We start from the raw sequence: 19,647 nt of genomic DNA on the forward strand, positions 1-19,647 counted from the left end.
CAATTAGGGACCACTTCTGCAGACTATGCCTTACACATTCCCCGCCAGCTCTCCTCATTTTTATAAGCTGTTGTAAGTATCCCATGAAGCTGTATAAAAAGGAGCCACTTCTTGAAAATCCACAAATCTGCAAATTTCAACCACCTTCCAGAGCTACCATTTTTCCGTGCTTCTTTCATAACATGAAAAAATTTCAGGCATTTAAAAAAGAAGACTAAATCTATAATGTGTCTGCAACTCATGCTATTAACAACATGCAAAAATTACTATTAAAGGGTCAATAATACAAACTTAAATGTGGTTTATGCATTTTACTGAAAAATATGAGTTTTCTTTTAATTACATAATTATATTTTTCTAGTGATAGCTACTCAGTAACTTCGAAAAATGTCAACTTACCTTAATCATCCTAAAGTATATGTGCAAGGAAGCAGCCATGACTCCAACATCTCTGTCACAAAGTGCCTTTCGAAACTTAACATGGATATGCTGTACTTGATTAGGAGCAATGAGATAAAATTTATATAATGCCAGAACAGCTTTTCTTCGTATAATCTCCCTAAAGATAAAAAATAAAATCTAAATAAACCATCTGGAAATACCAGGCATTTAGGCTGAAAAGATTACGGACCAGATGATTTCAAAATACCAGCTATTACTTTAGTCTAAAAAAAGAGAGAGAATTACCCATTTATTATTAATTTTTATTCTAATTTACCAAACTATAAAATAGTGGTTATCTCTAGGATGTAAGACCTCAAGAGACTTTAAGTCTCCATGTCATATAGTTCTTTAGTTACAACATTCTTTGACAACAAGCATATATTACTTTTGAAACCAAAACAAAGCAAGAAAGATAAACAAATTTCTTAATTCCCAATTTCCATTTCTGAAAGCCATATCTCCAAAGATTGGGAAGAGAATAAATAGTAAGTTTAAGTGAGTAAGAGGTAATTTCAGCTAGTAATATTAAACAGTCTCTTCATTAACACTGAAATCTCCTTAACATTCTAGCTTTTTATATTTCTTTTTTTATATCACAGGTAAACATACTCCAAATACTTAAGTGGGGCAGGGGAGAGTATAAGGGGGACTTACATTAAAAGATGTTACTCCTCTCCTTGCCCAGCTCATGTTTCAAAAACCTCATTACAATGAGGAGGAAAGTATATACAAGTCGTGCACTTCATTTGTAACAGATAATGTCTAGCACACAAGAAGCAAAAATAAAAGAGTTGCTATCCTGTGAACACAATGTCATTTTCAAGGAATTATATTCTTGTTTCTCTCTCTCATGTCTGTTTCCACATGGTTCATATCTGCAGATTATGCTGGCAGTGCTCACAACAGCAGTAGTGAAGTATTTACTTTTAGGATTCCTTAAGACATATTTCTGTTACCTAAAATCATAGAATCTCAAAATTGAGATTATTCAATGTAGTCCTCTGTGTTCCATTCAAGAATACCTCTTATAATATTCCTAACAAATGGTCATCCAGCTTCTGCATTAACAAGCAACCCACTATCTTCCTGGGTAAACTGTCATGATGAAAAATCCTTTTCACATAAAAAGAAAGCAGATTAACAACAGATTTGCCACTAGTATTAATACTATGGTAACTGGAATCTACATCCCAATGTGTTGCTATTGGGTATTAACCAATATTGAGTTCTAGGACACAGTAAATAAATGAGGTGAGGAAAAAGAATACAAACCCTCAACAGGCTCAGGAATCCCTTGGTCTGGCCCAAAATGGTGGCAATAACACAAAGTATCAAAAAACCTGGATTTGGGCTATAGGTCTGGCATGCGAAAATATAACCAAGGATTCAAAAGTCAAGTCCAAGCCCTGTCTCACAGCTTCGTTGTGACATCTACTGGCCTATCTGTAGCTGTGGCCCACAACTCTGTCTTTAGCTCTTTACTCCACAGCAAGGAAGTAGATATGGCCATAATTGCAAAAGCAGAGTTTCAGAAAGTCTAAATTCTAACTAGTAGAAGACAGGAAAGGCCAGGATTTGAAATGAGAGTAGATGGGAAGCAACACGGAAAAAATTGAACGGGTAAATGGGAAGCAACAAGGAAAAAATCCAAATCTTTCTCAGAAAGATTTCATACAGAGGGTAAGTATGGCTACCACAAAACAGTGGTGGTATGGAAAAATTTCATAAAAATATGCTCAGCTATGATCAGATCAACTTCTAAATAAAGAAAGGCTAATATTTTATTTCCAGTAGTTAGTTAACTGTTCATGCCCATCATTTGTTCTAAACACCAATTCAACATAAACAAAATAAGTGTGAAAAATCTATAAAGTTACTCCATAATTCTCAGTAAAAGCTAACATTTTTAGCTGGAAGATTCATGATCCAAGATTTCTTAAAGAACACAAACCATAAGACAACATTTTATAATCTTAGAACACTAAAAATATTGACTTAAAAAAGCATAAAGAGATATATGGGTAACAAAAAAAATCTTTAACAAAAATCTGTATACAATAAAGTACTGCAATCACAAAGGAAAAATGGCTAGTGACTAAACATTTTCCTAGCTATAAAGGTTATGAAATCAAGGGGCTTGAGCAAAAACAAAATAATTCCAAGTCTGGAAAAAATACTAATCAAGTTAATAAGCAGAGAGTTAAGGAATCATTCAAAATTAGCAAAATACTATAAGTTAAGGTTTATTTGTACATATCCTGCTATAAAACAGAATTTGAAAGCTGCAGTTTTGATATAAAAGCATTTCCAGTACACTGAAGCTATGTATTCATGGCATCTGAACCACTTCCAAATGTTTTCCATTATTTCACTTTATAAAACAACTCTGTGAGAACGAAGGAGCTTCAATCAACCCCATACAGCCAAGGAAAAAACAGGACCACTAATAGTTAGCAGCAGAAGTGGAAAGAGAGCCAAGGAATCCTGACGGTAAGCCTCACTGTCTCAGTTTAACTTTAGAAAGCTGCCTAACATTTTTCTAAACCCACATAAAAATAAAGGACAGTGCTATTGGGGACTTTTGTATTATACCTGGCAGTCAAAGAATATCCTCTATCCTGGTAGCATTAAAGTTAGAAAAAAATTTTTAGTATAAGTTTTTCTTTTGAAATACACAGTGTAAACACCTATCCAAAAAATAATTTACTTACTTAGAATGTTGAAGTTTATCTTCTATCAATGGAAGAACAGCTGGAATCATTTCTCGAGGGAAAATCTGGCTGACGACAGTAAGTGCCATACATACTTCTACTAGGTTAGTGCTCTGCAAGTCCTGACATAATTATTAAGCAAAGAAAACATTCAGTGCAAATTCTGAAACCAGGGACAGTGAGCTCAACATTGCAATGGTCCTATACACTTAATACCGTAGTTTTCAACTTGTTTGTCCATTTAGGAATACCTCATATTTTATAGGAGTATCAGTGTTTCACTTGCCTTAATAGAGTCAACACAGAAAAACAGCCCAAAAGTAACTGATCTAAAGGAAACTGTATTTCTGTTCTGACACTGACCAAAGTAGTCTTTTTTTTTACAGCCTTTAAAACTTTTCTAAACCAGTAACAAAAAAAATTTATGAATTTTTATTGTTAAAGCAGTAATATGAGTGGAAGTTTAAAAGGAAGCAATTTTTAATACATACTATAAAATGCATGCATTTATATATACTTATATAAGCACAAAGTTTATAAACTATTTTAATAGAAACTGAAACTACATTTTTGAAAGTTTGGAAAAGTTTAAAGCTACTAGTAACCTTAAGCGAGTATATGACTTAAAATTCAGAAAGTACTACACACACACTCTCTCTCTCTCTCTCTCTCTCACACATATCAGAACAAGATAACATGAAAAAGTTCAATTCAATTATACTTCATTACCAATTTTGTCTAAAAGTTTAACAGAAAAAAATACTGCATGTGGATTAAATTGTGTTTTTATTATCATAATTTCAGTTACCCAATTATACTCTATTCTCCATTAAATTGACTTTTAGAGTTTAAAAGACTTCAATTATTCAGTTTATATCACATCCCTTTAAAATAGATTCTAGAGAAAAAGACAACAGCATGGAAAATGCACCTGACTAAGAGTCTGGAGATCTGAATCATAGTTCCAGCTCTGCTTTTTTTATTTTTATTTATCCTTTTACTGAAGTATAGCTAATTTTTACAATAGAGTATCAGTTTCAGGTGTACAGCATAGTGATTTAGAAAATTTTTGCAGATTATACTCCACTGTAGGCTATTATATGATAAATGGGTATAATTAATTCCCTGTGCTATCCTCATTCCTTATCTATTTTATATACAGTAATTTGTTATCTATTAATACCATACTCCTAAGTTGTTCCTCCCATGTCTCCCTATGGTAACCCCAAGTTCATTTTCTGTCTGTGAGTCTGTTTTTATTTTGCATATACATTCATTTGTATTATTTTTTAGACTATACATATAAGTGATATCATACTGTATTTGTCTTTCTCTGTGTGACTTATTTCACTAAGCACAGTATTCTCTAGGTTCATCCACATTGCTACAAATGGCAGTATTTCACTGTTTTCAATGCCTGAATAATACCCTATTACATACATATGCCAAGTCTTTTTAATCCAACCATCTGTTGACTGGCACTTGGGTTGTTTCCATGTCTTGGCTGCTATAAACAGTCCTATGAACACTGAGGTTATGTACCTTTTTAAGTTAGTGTCTTTGTTTTGTCCAGAAAGAAACCCAGGAGTGAAACTGCCGGATCATATGGTAGTTCTTTTTTAGTTTTTTAAGGAATCTCCATACTGTTTCCCATAGTGGCTGCCCAATTTACATTCCCACCAAGCATGTATAAGGGTTCCCTTTTCTCCACATCCTTGCCAACATTTATTTTTCACAAACTTTTTGACAATAGTCATTCTCAATGAGGTGATACCTCACTGTGGTTTTGATTTTATTTCTCTAATAATTAGTGACATTGAGCATCTTTTCATTGCCTGTTAGCCATCTACATGTCTTCTTTGGAAAAATGTCTATTCAAGTCTTCTGCTCATTTTGTGATTGTACTGTTTACTTTTTTTATATTGAGTTGTATGAGTGTTTGTATATTTTGAATATCAAGCCCTGTCAGTCCCATCATTTGCAAATATTTTCTCCCATTTCGTAGGTTGTCTTTTCATTTTATCATTTATTTCTTTTGCTATGCAAAAGCTTTTAAGTTTAACTAGGTCCCATTTGTTTATTTTTTGCTTTCTATTCATTCTGCCTTAGGAGACTGATCCAAGACAATGTTGCTACAACTTATGTCAAAGAGTATTCCACCTATGTTCTTTTCTAGGAGTTTTATAGTTTCAGGTCTTACATGTAGATCTTTAGACCATTTTGAGTTTATTTTCCTTAACTCTGCTTTTTTAAATGAAACCATTATAACAGCAGCAGTAGCAAATGTTGTTCTGTAGAGTGTTTCATTCAACCCTCACAACTTGGTTAAGTTCTATTATTATCCTCATTTTACAGATGCAGAAACTGATCTAAAAGATCTTTCCAATAAACTCATTCTGCAAGCTTACATTCTTTCAAAAATATAAAAACTGTCAAATGCCTGAAGGAATAATTTAAGACTTTATATTAACCAGCATACAATACAGTACCTTTACAACTGTATTCACAAGGAGAAGCAATAGTTCATGACTTTCATGTAGAAATAAAGATACAGCCAAATAACCTTAAAATTTGAGAGAAAAAGTCTCATTACCACCTGTCAAAAATTAACTCTTCTTAAGAAGTTAAACAAAGCAATAATATATTCCAATGTTTGAATGTCAAAGACAGCAGTTACAGGTAAATATAAAAACAAATAGTAAAATAAGAAGGTTCAAAAAAATTCAGTAAGGAAGATTTCAGGTGTTCTTCATCCTGAAGTCTTTCATAATTAGGTATTTCACAGGATATAACTAAAATGGAAAAAAGGCTATGTGTACCAGCTTAAGGTCCTGCAAATGACATTAGGAATACATACCTCCTATCTTCTGTGCAAATTTCTACACAATCAAAACATTTTGTCTTGTAGCCAAATACAATTATCCAAAAACTAACAGCTGTTATAGTCAATAAATAGTGAGTTACCAGCTATTTGTATTACTGAATGAGCTATTTAATACCAAACCATATGACATAAATCATACAGTAAGCCATAAAAAATACCTTGTTTTCTCAATTTGAAGACGAACTATTGAGTGAATAGATGTTGAGGAAAAAAACACTGTCTACCACATTAAATATATTCGTTGACTTAAGCACTTTTAATAATATCAAAACATTAAAAAGTACATCTTAAAATTGAGGAAGTACTTTAGTACCATGACAAATACCATGTGTATGGAATCTAGGTGCCCCATTTCATTTTCCTGTCACCCTTCATATTGATAACATTTGTTAGACAAGTTACTATGGGTCAAATACATTACAAGCCTATTGAATCTTTACAACAGCTCTATGAGGTATGTATTATTATCATCCCCAGTGTAAAAATGAGGCCCCAAAAGGATGACTGCCCAAGGTCTGCAGCTACTACATGGTGGAGCCAGCACTACAACCAAGCCAGGAGGAGTTAGTTCACGTTTTTAATCCTTATGCTATTCTGTTTCTTCAGTCTCCCTTGAGACCAGATTCCCTGTTTCCCATCCCGGTTGTTTTTCATTCTTTTCAATTCTTCCAGCCCTTTTATTGGGGATTCTAAGGTTAACTATCCCTATCACTACCCAGCATTCATACTGTCTGTGCCTGTTGTGGTAAGTGGGAAAACTGTCAGAAATTTCCTTTTTTCATAACCAAGCATCTTCACTGAAGGTCAGAGGAGCAGAGCTATCACTCCCATAATCAGGACAGAGAAAAAAGAACAAACCAGAACCAGGGAAGAGAAAAATCTTAGACAGCATTTAAAGCAGAGATTACAGGAGGGGGGAACACATGTATACCTGTGGCCAATTCATGTTGCTGTATGGAAGAAACCATCACAATACTGTAAAGCAATTATTCAATTAAAATAAATAAAATTTTAAAAATAAATAAAGCAGAGATTACATCTTATCAGACTACATACATCTGTTCAGCAAAGATATTATCCACAGTTAAGTCACTAGTACCACAATGCAAGAAGATCAACAAACTAATCCAAAGACCACCCTGAAACCTTACAAAACATCTTAAATCTATCTGTGTCAAAGAATGTCCTATTTTGACAACCAAAGAAAACAGAGAAACTATTTTGATAATCCAGAAATAGGGGGAAAAAATATTCTGTGACTCAAAAAATGAAAAAGCCTTCAGGAAAAGAAGACTTCCCTGGTGGTTCAGACAGTAAAGCGTCTGTCTACAATTCAGGAGACCCGGGTTTGATCCTTGGGTCAGTAAGATCCCCTGGAGAAGGTAATGGCACCCCACTCCAGTACTCTTGCCTGGAAAATCCCATGGACTGAGGAGCCTGGTAGGCTGCAGTCCACGGGGTCACGAAGAGTTGGACACTACTGAGCGACTTCACTCTCACTTTTCACTTTCCTGCATTGGAGAAGGAAATGGCAACCCACTCCAGTGTTCTTGCCTGGAGAATCCCAGGGACAGGGGAGCCTGGTGGGCTGCCATCTATGGGGTCGCACAGAGTCGGACACGACTGAAGCAATTTAGCAGCAGCAGCATAGGATAAGAATACAGGCTTGGATTCATAGAAACTTGGGTTCATATTTTGGCTCCACCATTTAGTAAGCTCTATGACCTTGGACAACTGACTTGACCTTTCTGAGCTTCAGTTTTCTCCTCTGTAAAATGAAATACCATCTCACAAGATAAAGCACCTAACATAATACCTGACTTAGTGGATACTGAGATTTATTTATTCAACAATATTCATGTGAAAAACAATAAGACATTATCTTTCAGACAAAGCACCAAAGTTAGTCATAGAACCCTAAGGAGAGTAGATGATGCAAAAGTACTAATATCAAGATATAAAAGATTTAAATGCTACCTTACAAAACAAGGGTTTCCCTTGTGGCTCAGCTGGTAAAGAATCCACCTGCAATGCAGGAGACCTGGGTTTGATCCCTGGGTTGAAAGACCCCATGAGGAAGGGAAACGCTAGTCACTCTAGTATTCTGGTCTGGAGAATTCCATGGACTCTATAGTCCATGGGGTTGCAAAGAGTCAGACACAGCTGAGTGACTTTCATATCACACATCACATTAAAAAACAAAACTTCCAGTCATTAGCACACATAAAGAACATCTGATACCCACAAACATGTCTCTCTAGGTGGCAAGAAAATACTTTCCTAAGAAAGACCATGAATCTCACTGAGTCTGGGGTCTCCTTAGCCACTTTAACTATGAAATAACACATGTACAAGGTCATTCACTGCAACATTGGTTATGAGAGCAAAAAACAAAAGACAAACTCATATATCCACCAATAGAGACCTGACTGAAAATACTGTGGTATATCCACCCACCCAATGAAAACTATGCAACTGTATAAAAATATAAGGATATCAAAACAAGGTGTAGAATAATCTTTACAGCAAGCCATTTTTTTTGTTGTTAAGAGAGAGTATATAAATGTGTACTTGTTGCTTATTTTCAAAAAGTAATGGAAAGATTAATCAGAAACTAGTGAAAATGGTTACTCATGGGGTAAGGGGCAAACCTCATACAGGAGCTAGAAATAAAAGTAAAAATTTGACAAATCAGAAATTTGTCTGATTATACCTTTTTATCAGGTCTTAACTTTGGACCATGTAACACAAGTAATTTTTACATATTTTAAAAATAAAACTTAGAGAATTCCCTAGCGGTCCAGTGGTTAGGACTCGGCGCTTTGACTGCTGGTCTGGATTCAAACCCTGGTCAAAGAACTAAGATCCCACAAGGTGCACAGCACAGTCATAAGTAAATAAATTTTAAAAATGTAATTGAAAATGAAAAAACTACATGAAAGTCTAAAAAGAAAAAGACAGCAACAGATGTACAAAGTATTGACTATCTATTGTTTTCAAAATTTCCTGCTGTCAGAGATTTTAGAATTAGGTTGGAAAAGACAAATAGATGGTAGGAGCCACCTGAGTGATCACAGAAGAGTTAAAACTTGGTTTGAAATACAGAAAGGGAGAGATAGGCTGCCAGAGGACACTATACTTGGAGGGAAGAATATAATGAAAGACAGAAGAGTATTTTTGGTGAAGTGAGGTTCAACAAGTAGAGTACTGTGTGAGCACAGTCTCAGAATCTTCACCAAGACATCTCCCACACTTTCCCCATCATCTGACAGCACAGGTCAACATAACATATAACATAAGAAGAATGCTGGTCCCCAACAACATAACAGTATCAACTTCTTTAAATAAAGAATATTTTCTACTCCTATGTTATTCTAAAGTACTTCCTCCTTAAGTTTCTGATATGAAGCTGAAGCTATAAGAAAACAAGATTTAAGTCTTTGAAAGGAGTTTTACTAATAGCCTTGAAGGCTGATTATAGAAATAACAATTTTTAAAAGATACCTGAAATCCTTATAGCTAACATTTGTGAAACTAGGAGCAAGATATCTAAAACTATTCACAGCAATTTCAGTCTTATTCTATTAAAAAAAAAACCATATCTGATCACTAAACTGCTGAAATTGAATAGACTTTTTAAAATCAGCTTTACTGAAGTATAATTTACATACAAGAAAAGTCATCCTTTTAACGGTATAGTTCAGTGAGTCTTGACAAAGTCATCTAACCACCATCATAAGAACAAGCAACTTTTACTCTTCTATGTAACTCCAAAATACTATGAATCAGGAAAATTGATTTCATTTATAGGCTGTAAGTTTTTGAAATGTTATCTTTTAAAGGTAAGGAAATCACAAGGCAGTGTTCTAAAAACATACTACATATCAGTCATCATTCATTTTATATAACAGCCAGAACTTTAAGGACAAAATAAAGTGCAAAAGTCTTAAACACATACATACCTACTCTTTTTTCTAAAAGATTTCCTTGTTGTGCCAACTTGATTGCATGTATATAGCCAAAGGAAGCATCATATCCAAGCATTTCACAATATATAAGTCTCACCATACATTCCTTCATCATTTTCTGAAAAAAAAAAAAAAAATCCAGTAATCATATAAATAAATAGAATGCTTTGATTCTTTCTTTAGTATGCTGTAATCATTTAACAGTAGAATTCTTTAATCCTGGCACTGAAGAAACAACATATGTAAATTATCACCCAAAGTCAGACTTTGTAAACAAGTTTCTCCCAAATTTAACTATCAACAGTATTCATTTTAGTAAAATTATTTCAATATTTTGTTAGAGGCAACAATATAAAATAAATCAACTATAGCCATTTCTAATTCTAAGTCACCCTCCTGAAAAATTTGGTTATAATGTGAGACGCGTGGTCCTCAGAAAAAATTTCACTCATAGGACTCTAACTTGGCTTCTAGAATGCAGCATATCATTTAATATACTTTGTCAAATGAAAATATCCATGAAACCCCCACAGGTTGGTAACAATTTCTGTAATGAAAGTATTTTTCACATTTAAAGACCAAATTGCATCTGGAGTTTCTTCAGAATTATTATGCTGTATATGAAATGCAATAATTTATTTTAAGTATTACTTTTTCAACAACTCCCACAATTATTATGACTTTATTAATGGTATGTGTATCTGTTAGTTGCTTAGTTGCATCCAACTCTGCGACCCCACAGACTGCAGCCCACCAGGATCTTCTGTCCACAGAATTCTCCAGGCAAGAATACTGGAATGGGTTGCTATTCCCTTCTCCAGGGGATCTTCCCCACCAAGCAATCGAATCCAGGTCTCCTGCATTGCAGGTAGATTCTTTACCATCTGAGCCACCCAGGGAAGCCCTATTAATGGTAGAGTCATTCCCATATTAAACTTAATTGAGTCTTTCAATATTTACAACATAAGCAAATAACTTGTTTTAAGAGATTTATTTATTAGTATGAGAATATCTGCATTTTCAATATTGACAGTAAATTTTAATCAAAAATTAAAAATATAAATAAATGTGTTTCAAAATATGTAAAGCTCAGACTATTTTACTATCTAAAAATTAATTAGGGTTAATAAATAAATCCTAATATATAACAGAATTATAGAATTCCTAAATCACAAAATGCTTAAGAAGAAAGAGTAAAATAAAATGTTTTAAACTAAGGACAACATTTAATATTTCATATATATTATATATAGATAGATATACACACACATTTAAATATGAAAAGTTTAAAAATAAATCACAGGAAAATCTTAGGGGGATAATATTTAATGATTTAATTTAGGTCACTTGGGTTTAAAGTAATAAAAGTTAATTCACTACCACATTAACTATTAAATATTAAGAAAAATTGGTTCCAAATTGGGAAAGGAGTACATCAATGCTATATATTTTCACCCTCATTATTTAACTTATATGCAGAGGACATCATGCAAAATGCCAAGCTGGATGAAGCACAAGCTGAAATCAAGGTTACAGGGAGAAATATTAAAAACCTCAGATATGCAGATGACACCACCTTTATGGCAGAAAATGAAGAGGAACTAAAGAGCTTCTTGATGAAGGTGAAAGGCAAGAGTGAAAAAGCTGGCTTAAAACTCAACATTCAAAAAAAAAAAGATCATGGCATCTAGTACCATCACTTTATGGCAAATAGAAAGGGAAACAATGAAAAGTAACAGACTTTATTTTCTTGGATTCCAAAATCCCTATGGATGGTGACTGCAGCCATGAAATTAAAAGATGCTCACTCCTTGGAAGAAAAGTTATGACAGGCCCAAACACCAAATTAAAGAGCAGAGATGTTACTTGGCCAACAAAGATTCATATAGTCAAGGCTATGGTTTTTCCAGTGGTCATGTATGAATGTGAAAGTTGGACTATAAAGAAGGCTGAGCATCAAAGAACTGATGCTTTTGAACTGTCGTATTGGAAAAGACTCTTAAAAGTCCCTTGGACTGCAGGGAGATCAAACCAGTCGATCCTAAAAGAAATCAATCCTGAATATTCACCAGAAGGACTGATGCTGAAGATCCAACACTTCAGCCACCTAATGTGAAGAGCCAACTCATTGGAAAAGACCCAAATGCTGGGAAAGATTGAAGGCAGGAGGAAAAGGGGACATAACAGGATGACATGGTTAGATGGCATCACCGACTCAATGGACTTGAGTTTGAGCAAGCTCTGAGAGATGGTGCAGGTCACGGAAATCAGGCATGCTGTGGTCCCTAGGGTCACAAAAAGTTGGACTTGACTGAGCAACTGACAACTGAGAAAACATGTGTAAAAGATACTGGAAGTTTCTTCAAAAACTTCTGTATCAGGACTTCCCTTGTGGTCCAGTAGCTAAGACTGCATTCCCAATGCAGGGTGCCTGGCTTCAGTCTCTGGTCAAGGAGCTAGATTCCACATGTCGCAACTAAAGATATTGCAAGCTGCAACTAAGACCTGTTGCAGTAAAATATATATATATATATATAAAAGCAAACTTCTGTATCAGTGAGGAGTCAAAGTGTTCATTTAAGCCCTTAAATATCAACCTTGATTTTGTAACATTTTATCTCATAAAAAGTCATTAGGAACTTTAGGTAAAATTCAATTGCATACACTATTATTCTCTTATTTTTGGAGAAGAAAATGCATTCTCCAATGTAGAAATTCAGTTCAGAATTTCTTTAATAAACTGTAACTTCTACATGACCACCTCAAGGATAGACTATTCTATAACATATCCTCAGAGTGATTGGCCATAATTATCATAAAATCTTCGTTCAAACCATGGCTCCCTAACTTCTACTTGTCTAAATTCTGTCAACACCAGGTTTATACCAAGTAACATGAAAAACTGTACTTAATGATGCCAACTATAGAAAATGGAAATCAAACCAAGTAAAGAGAGAGAAGTCACTGCTTAAAAAGAGAGAAGCCATTGCTTAACATATCTTTCAAGTATCACAATGCACAATGATTTTATTCCTACACATATAAACATATACATATCCATACACACACATATATATACATGTATACACACAGATATATCACATTGGAGGCCTCCCTAATAGCTTGGGCAGTAAAGAATCTGTCTGCAATGCAGGAGACCTGGGTTCGATCCCTGGATGTGGAAGATCCCCTGGAGAAGAAAATGGCTACCCATTCCAGTATTCTTGCCTGGGAAATCCCATAGACAGAGGAGCTTGTGGGCTACAGTGCATGAGGTCGCAAAAGAGTCAGACACGATGGACACTGTATCACATTGATTATGCTTTGAGTTTCATTTGTCCACCTGGAAGAGTAACTTAGGCAGGTTGACAAGGAGTCCAAACCTAAGTAGGGCCCCTTTAAGGAGCAAGTAAACATCCTTTCTTTCTCACATTCTTTTGCCTTAGACAAGTAGGTCTCATAGGCAGCAGCATCTCTTGTTCAAGGACATGCCTTTTTTTTGAGCTTTGGATGAATGTTATGGGAGAAGGCCTGGGTAAAACTTCCACAGCCTTGAGCTCTGGGTTAACCTGTTCCTTTTGGCTAATCTCGTGCTGATGTCATCCCAGGATGAATGTTACCGCAAAGGGTTTGGGTGAATTTCTCACAGCCTTGAGGCATTTGTTATCTATTCTCAGCAGCTGGTTGAAAAGTATAAAAGGTCCCGCTTAAACTAGTGAGGCAGGTACTCTCCTGCCCCATTCTGATGTCTATGTCAGAAGCTTTTTCTGTCACTTTCACTTTAAATAAAATCTATACAAAGTTCTGAGTGACTGTGACTATCTTTGGTCCTGGAGTTAAATCTTCTCCTTTGGAGACCACGAATCCGGTAGCACCATTCACCATCCTATTCTTATAACCAGAAAAGGAAATACATATATTCTCTCAGACTTTACAAGTGTTATTCACACACATGATCATGTGCACACACAAAATGATCACAAAATGATCTAGTATTTTTATTAGAAGTGTATGCCACAGCAACTTACACAAAGAAAGCACTCACTAAATCTTTGCTAAATAAACGTTGCTTATAAAATCTCATTATCTAAAACCACGTAAAAATTAAAAGAAAAAAAAAAAACCTAGGCCTTAATCTAACTACGTAGGAACAGTCCCACAGTGGCCACTGCTTAAATGCTGAATGAATGCTGTTTGAAAATCAAATTATAGGGAATCAATTTTTTTAAACTAGATCTTGATTTAGCTATTATGCAATATACTCAGTTTTACAGCAAGAAAATCATTTTTATACTTTGTCAGTCAACCTATACTCCCAGATGTAGAAACGCAAAATAAGAGATTTTTACAATGCATCAATTCAGGTCTGTATTAAAATACTATTATTTTAATAGTATTATGTTATATATACTTTATATTGTATGTATTTATATATTACATATTTTAATATTATATAATGTATATTATCTATATTTATATTTAATATATTAAATATTATATATTTTATAGTATTATAATACTATTTTTAATTATGTGTCCTAACCTTCTTTCAGTGCACAACATTAAAACAATAAGATCAGTTATGGGGGTCCCAGGAGTATTACCACATTTAAGTTAACTATCATCATGTTGGCACTGAACTGACATCACGCAAGTTGTGGTCTGGTGCAGTCAGTCGATAATAAAAACGCCAAAGTTAACATCTGACTTATCATCCATAACTGATTGTGACTGTGATATATTAGATTTTAGCAACTCATCAGTTAATGCCACTACTGAGTCAATAGTAGACCAGATTTCAAATTGAAAACACACTGACATTGACTACATAAACTTACTAGAGTTGTAGTAGGAGCAGAAACAGTTGCTTTCAGATTATTCAGTTCCTGCTGGATTAATTTCTCTTCCTCCTAAAAAAGTGAAAATATTTGACTCATGAATAACTGTCTTTTTAAACTGTTACAGTATTTTTAAAAGGGAAAAATACAACTCACAATATTATAAATAAAAAAGAAACATTATTTAAAGGAGAGGTATAAAAAGTATGTGCTTCAGATTTGCCTAAAGGGATTTCTCCAACCCTCAGAATCATTCCTGCAAAGAATAAATATTTTCATGCTAACTCACCACACCTCTTTTCTTCACTCAGTTACTGTCCCCTTAAGGACAGTTTAGCAGAAAATGTTTTGGTTTTTTTTTTTTAACACTGGAGAGTAAGTAGAAAAGAAATTCTTCATGTAGTGGCCCAGAATAAGGTTCTCACACCTTCTTCATGGAATGGAGAAACAGGGTAAGAAGAGAAACAGAAACCAATCCTTTTCTCTTAAACTATATTCTTCTTCCCTACCTTTTTCCTTTTATTCCTTGCATCCTTTCCCTATCCTTCCATCTCTTTCTCACACACATAGAATAAATACACAAATATGGCTACTTCTACCGTCTGCATTGTATTTCACTTCCTTAAGCACTTGAAAATGGGTCCAAATTTTGCCCAATACAATGCTATCTCTAAGTTACACAATGAACTAGCTAGTAGATGCCCATTAAGTGACTAACCAAAAAATACTAGTGAAGTACTGCCACATTTAGATACCTTACATACAGTTTCAAACCGCAATTTAAAACCAAAAATATTTTATTTCATTTACCATCTCACAAAAATTAGCAAAGGACAAAATGTTAATATTAAGTCCACAAATAATTATTTTCTGTGATTTCTGAATGTGAAACAGATCCTCTCCAGTACATCATTCTATTTCAGTTTTAAAAAAGTTTTTAAATCCTCAAAGCACTTTGAAGAAAAACCTCCTGTCTTTCTCTTTTCTTCTCTCCTGACACATATTTCACCATATACTGCTTATACCTGTCTTAAGCCCAAGATGAAGGACCAATTCTTTGGAAAAAGGAATGTTTTAGACTATTTCCTTAGGGTTTAACACACAGCTTCTTTCCATAAGTATTTTCTTAACAAATAAATTATGCTATACCACATGATCTTTTTTTTAAGATACAAAATCCTTGAAGCTTTTTATCAGCATCTTACACAACCCATACAACTACAGAAAGTTTGTGGGAACTTAAAATTTTCCATTATAAACGCTCGTTTTCAAAGCCCATCAGAGGCAGAAACTTACTCAGCAAATACTGAGATTGGCAAGAAATACGCTTTTTCTTTGCCCAATTCAGAGGTCTAACCTAAGAACCTCGAGCTCCCCAGACATGTTCAACAGCAGGTTCGGATAGCAGGGTCTGTTCTAATGTATGTTACCTAGCATACACTAAAAAACTGGGAGAGAGCAAGAATAATCCGAGTTAGAAAGAAACTTTTTAGAATAACGCTGACACTTCCATGGCACCTGGTATTTTCAACTGGTTGGTGTCTCTTCTAACCCTCGAAACAATCTATGAAATATGTATCGGTACTTTGACACTTCAACGTTCGAGAAACACACGGAGGCTCAAATACTAAAGATTTTGCCCCAGGTAATAATGAGTCAATGTCAGGGCCAACTGTGGAAACCTGGCCTCCTAGTTGTCTGTTCCGGGTAGCCCAAGTGACGCTTCCGTAGAGAAGCCAGGACCGACAGACACACCCGCCGGAGAGACAGCTCCGGGGGTTCACTGCGGGACCAGAGCGTCCCAGAGAGGGGACCTCCCTCAGGCGCCCCTGACCTCCGGCCCGGCGGACACCTACGTGCTTGGAGGTGAGCGCGGTAATGCCGCGGACCAGGCCGCCCAGCCGGGAGGAGAAGGACGCCTTGGCAGCCGTAGGCCCGCCAACCGACTGGTTCTGTAGGAATAGTCCCGGCAGCGCCGTCAGTGTTTTCTCCACTATGTCGCTCATCGCCGCCGCCCGCGATCCGGTCGCCACCCGGCCTCATGCCCGGCCCCTGACCCGCCGCCGGCCCGGCCTCCGTAGGCACTTCCTGTTTGTTTGAAGAAGAAATCTTTATTCGCGTCCCGCGCGGACAAGTACAATGTTCGTCTCAGAGACGCCGCTAGAGGGCGCGAGAGTCCGCGAGCGAAAGACCGCGTTCCAAGCCTGCGCAGATGTTGTCTTCTTGTGGTGGAGGAGAGGGGCGGAAGAATTGATGCTTTTGAATTGTGATGTTGGAGAAGATTCTTGAGAGTCCCTCGGACTACAAGGAGATCCACCAGTCCATCCTAAAGGAAATCAGTCCTGAATATTCATTGGACGGACTGATGCTGAAGCTGAAACTCCAATACTTTGGCCACCTGATGCGGAAAACTGGCTAATTGGAAAAGACCCTGATCCTGGGAAAGGTTGAAGGCAGAAGGGGATGACAGGGTGAGATGGCTGGATGGCATCACCGACTCAATGGACATGAGTTTGAGTAAACTCCGGGAGTTGGTGATGGACAGGAAAGCCTGGTGTGCTGCAGTCCATGGGGTTGCAAAGAGCCGGACACGACTGAGCAAGTGAACTGAACTGAACTGAGAAGGGCCGGACGCTCCCGGTTTCGATGGCAACGCCAGCGTCTCGCGCGTCTCCGGCTCCTCCTAAGGTAACCACTGCCGCCCGTCCTTCCTTCATACTTCGCCCGCCAAAGTCTCGCTTTCCCTTTAGGCGCCTCCGCGCTGCTGGGGACACCGCAGGGAGGTGGACATTCCTGGCCCTCTCTCGGCCACCGCTCACTGCCTGGGGACCGTCGGCAATCCCTACACCTCCCGCCGCCGCACCCTGAGGGGCGGAATCGACGAGGGACCGCGGCACCACGCGCCGCCCTGGTCCTAGGGGGCCGGGACCCTGGGGGAGTTGAATGACAGCGCGGCTGTCCTATGGACTCATCCTGCCGGGTTCAGCCCCCGCCGCGCACGGGGACTCTTGGCCAGTGTCCCTGCCCTTCCGCCCCTCTTCTAGGATCTGGGGAGGCAGCCAGCAAGGGGAAGTGGCCACCGCCACCACCGCCCCCGACCTATCGTCTCGCAATGTTCTGTTATTTTCTATTTTAAAACGGATGACAGTTGCCACTACATCAATATTTATCTCCCTGTACTGAGGATGTCTTATTCATTGCTGTTATCCCAACTTCGGTCTGGAACAGAATCTAGTACAGTGGTTTTGAGAATGTGGTCTGATGACTCCTGAGGATCTCTGAGACCCTAAGACAGGATCCAGGAAGTCAAAACTATAGTCACAACATTACTTTAATGTTATTTGCTGTTTTCATACTTACCCTCTCCAGAGTGTGTAGAGACTTTTTCAAGAGGGTAGATGATTTACAGCCTCTAGTAGCTGGTGAAATGCGTGTTTGAATACTCCTCTTGTATTTTATAGATTCAGTTACGGTTTAGGATATGTTGGTAGATAAGTGTGTTTTCAGAGATTAGCTTGTTTTATCCTCAGTACTTCTAGTGGGTTCTTAGTATCTTCGTGATGCAATAAAAATTCATATTTTAAGGCAAGACAAGAGAAATTTAGACATAAATTTTTTCTGTGTCTATTTGGGTCGGTCCCTCCCCTCTAATGTGCATTGTGCAACTGCATTATGCATTAACCAGACCTCCCCAGTGGCAGAAATACCTACTCCACCATAAACATCAATTTTTCTTTTCTTTTCTTTTCTTTTTTTTTGGCGCCAGTTATCTAACTCTTAGAAGATAACCTTGCTTTCTCAATCTTGTAAGGGGTCACAATGCTCCGCCATTCACCTTGTACCTGTAGACAACTTTAGTGAACTTTATGTACAATGCCAGTGTATCATTTCCGGTCCAAATAGCTGATGGTGTAAAACAGACTGGTGAGATGACCAGGGGAGATTCCGGGTCACACCTAGTAGAATTTCTGAGCTTAAATATTTATTCAGAATGTTACTAACTATATTAATTGTATTCTCATTGATTTTTTTCATTATCAACTGTGTGGCCAAGCCTCAGAAAAGATTCATGATGACTATTATTGTCCACTCACTCAGTGGGGTCCAACTCTTTGCAACCCCATAGACTGCAGCATGCCAGGCTTCCATGTCCCTCACCATCTCCCAGAGCTTGCTCAAACTCATGTCCATTGAGTCGGTGATGCCATCCAACCATCTTGTCCTCTGTTACACCCTTCTCCTCTTGCCCTCAATCTTTCCCAGCATCAGGATCCTTTCCAGTGAGTTGACTCTTTGCATCCAGTGGCCAAAGTATTGGAGCTTCAGCCTCAGCATCAGTCCTTCTAATGAATATTCAGGACTGATTTCCTTTAGGATTGACTGATTTGACCTCCTTGCAGTCCAAGGGACTCTCAAGAGTCTTCTCCAACACCACAGTCAAAAGCATCAATTCTTCAGCCCTCAGCTTCCTTTATGGTCCAACTCTCACATCCATGCATGACTACTGGAAAAACCATAGCTTTGACTATATGGACCTTTGTAGACAAAGTAATGTCTCTGCTTTTTAATATGCTATCTAGGTTGGTCATAGGTTTTCTTTCAGGGAGCAAGCGTCATTTAATTTCATGACTGCAGTCATCATCTGCAGTGATTTTGGAGCCCAAGAAAATAAAACCTGTCACTGTTTCCATTTTTTTCACCATCTATTTGCCATGAAGTGATGGGACCGGATACCATGATCTTCGTTTTTTGAATGATGATTATGTTATTTAAAACAATTGGTCAAATATGTAGTCCTATAA

The 19,647-nt window shown here is 36.9% G+C and overlaps 1 protein-coding gene across 1 annotated transcript in view; it reads right to left on the reverse strand.

Annotated features, from left to right (window-relative positions):
* AP4E1 (adaptor related protein complex 4 subunit epsilon 1) overlaps window positions 1-17,545 on the reverse strand; it is a 73,171-nt gene extending 55,626 nt beyond the window's left edge. Inside the window, exons 1-6 of the mRNA XM_065940045.1 lie at window positions 16,702-17,545; window positions 14,846-14,917; window positions 10,002-10,125; window positions 5,645-5,718; window positions 3,156-3,277; window positions 400-559 (exon numbers count right to left, since the gene is read on the reverse strand). Of these exons, the coding sequence (XP_065796117.1) occupies window positions 400-559; window positions 3,156-3,277; window positions 5,645-5,718; window positions 10,002-10,125; window positions 14,846-14,917; window positions 16,702-16,851 (702 nt within the window). The 5' untranslated portion in view covers window positions 16,852-17,545. The remainder of the gene's footprint in view (window positions 1-399; window positions 560-3,155; window positions 3,278-5,644; window positions 5,719-10,001; window positions 10,126-14,845; window positions 14,918-16,701) is intronic.
* Between the last annotated feature and the right edge of the window lie 2,102 nt (window positions 17,546-19,647).

The sequence above is a fragment of the Muntiacus reevesi genome, chromosome 7 (assembly GCF_963930625.1).
Source record: "Muntiacus reevesi chromosome 7, mMunRee1.1, whole genome shotgun sequence".
Classification (NCBI taxonomy): Eukaryota; Metazoa; Chordata; class Mammalia; order Artiodactyla; family Cervidae; genus Muntiacus; species Muntiacus reevesi.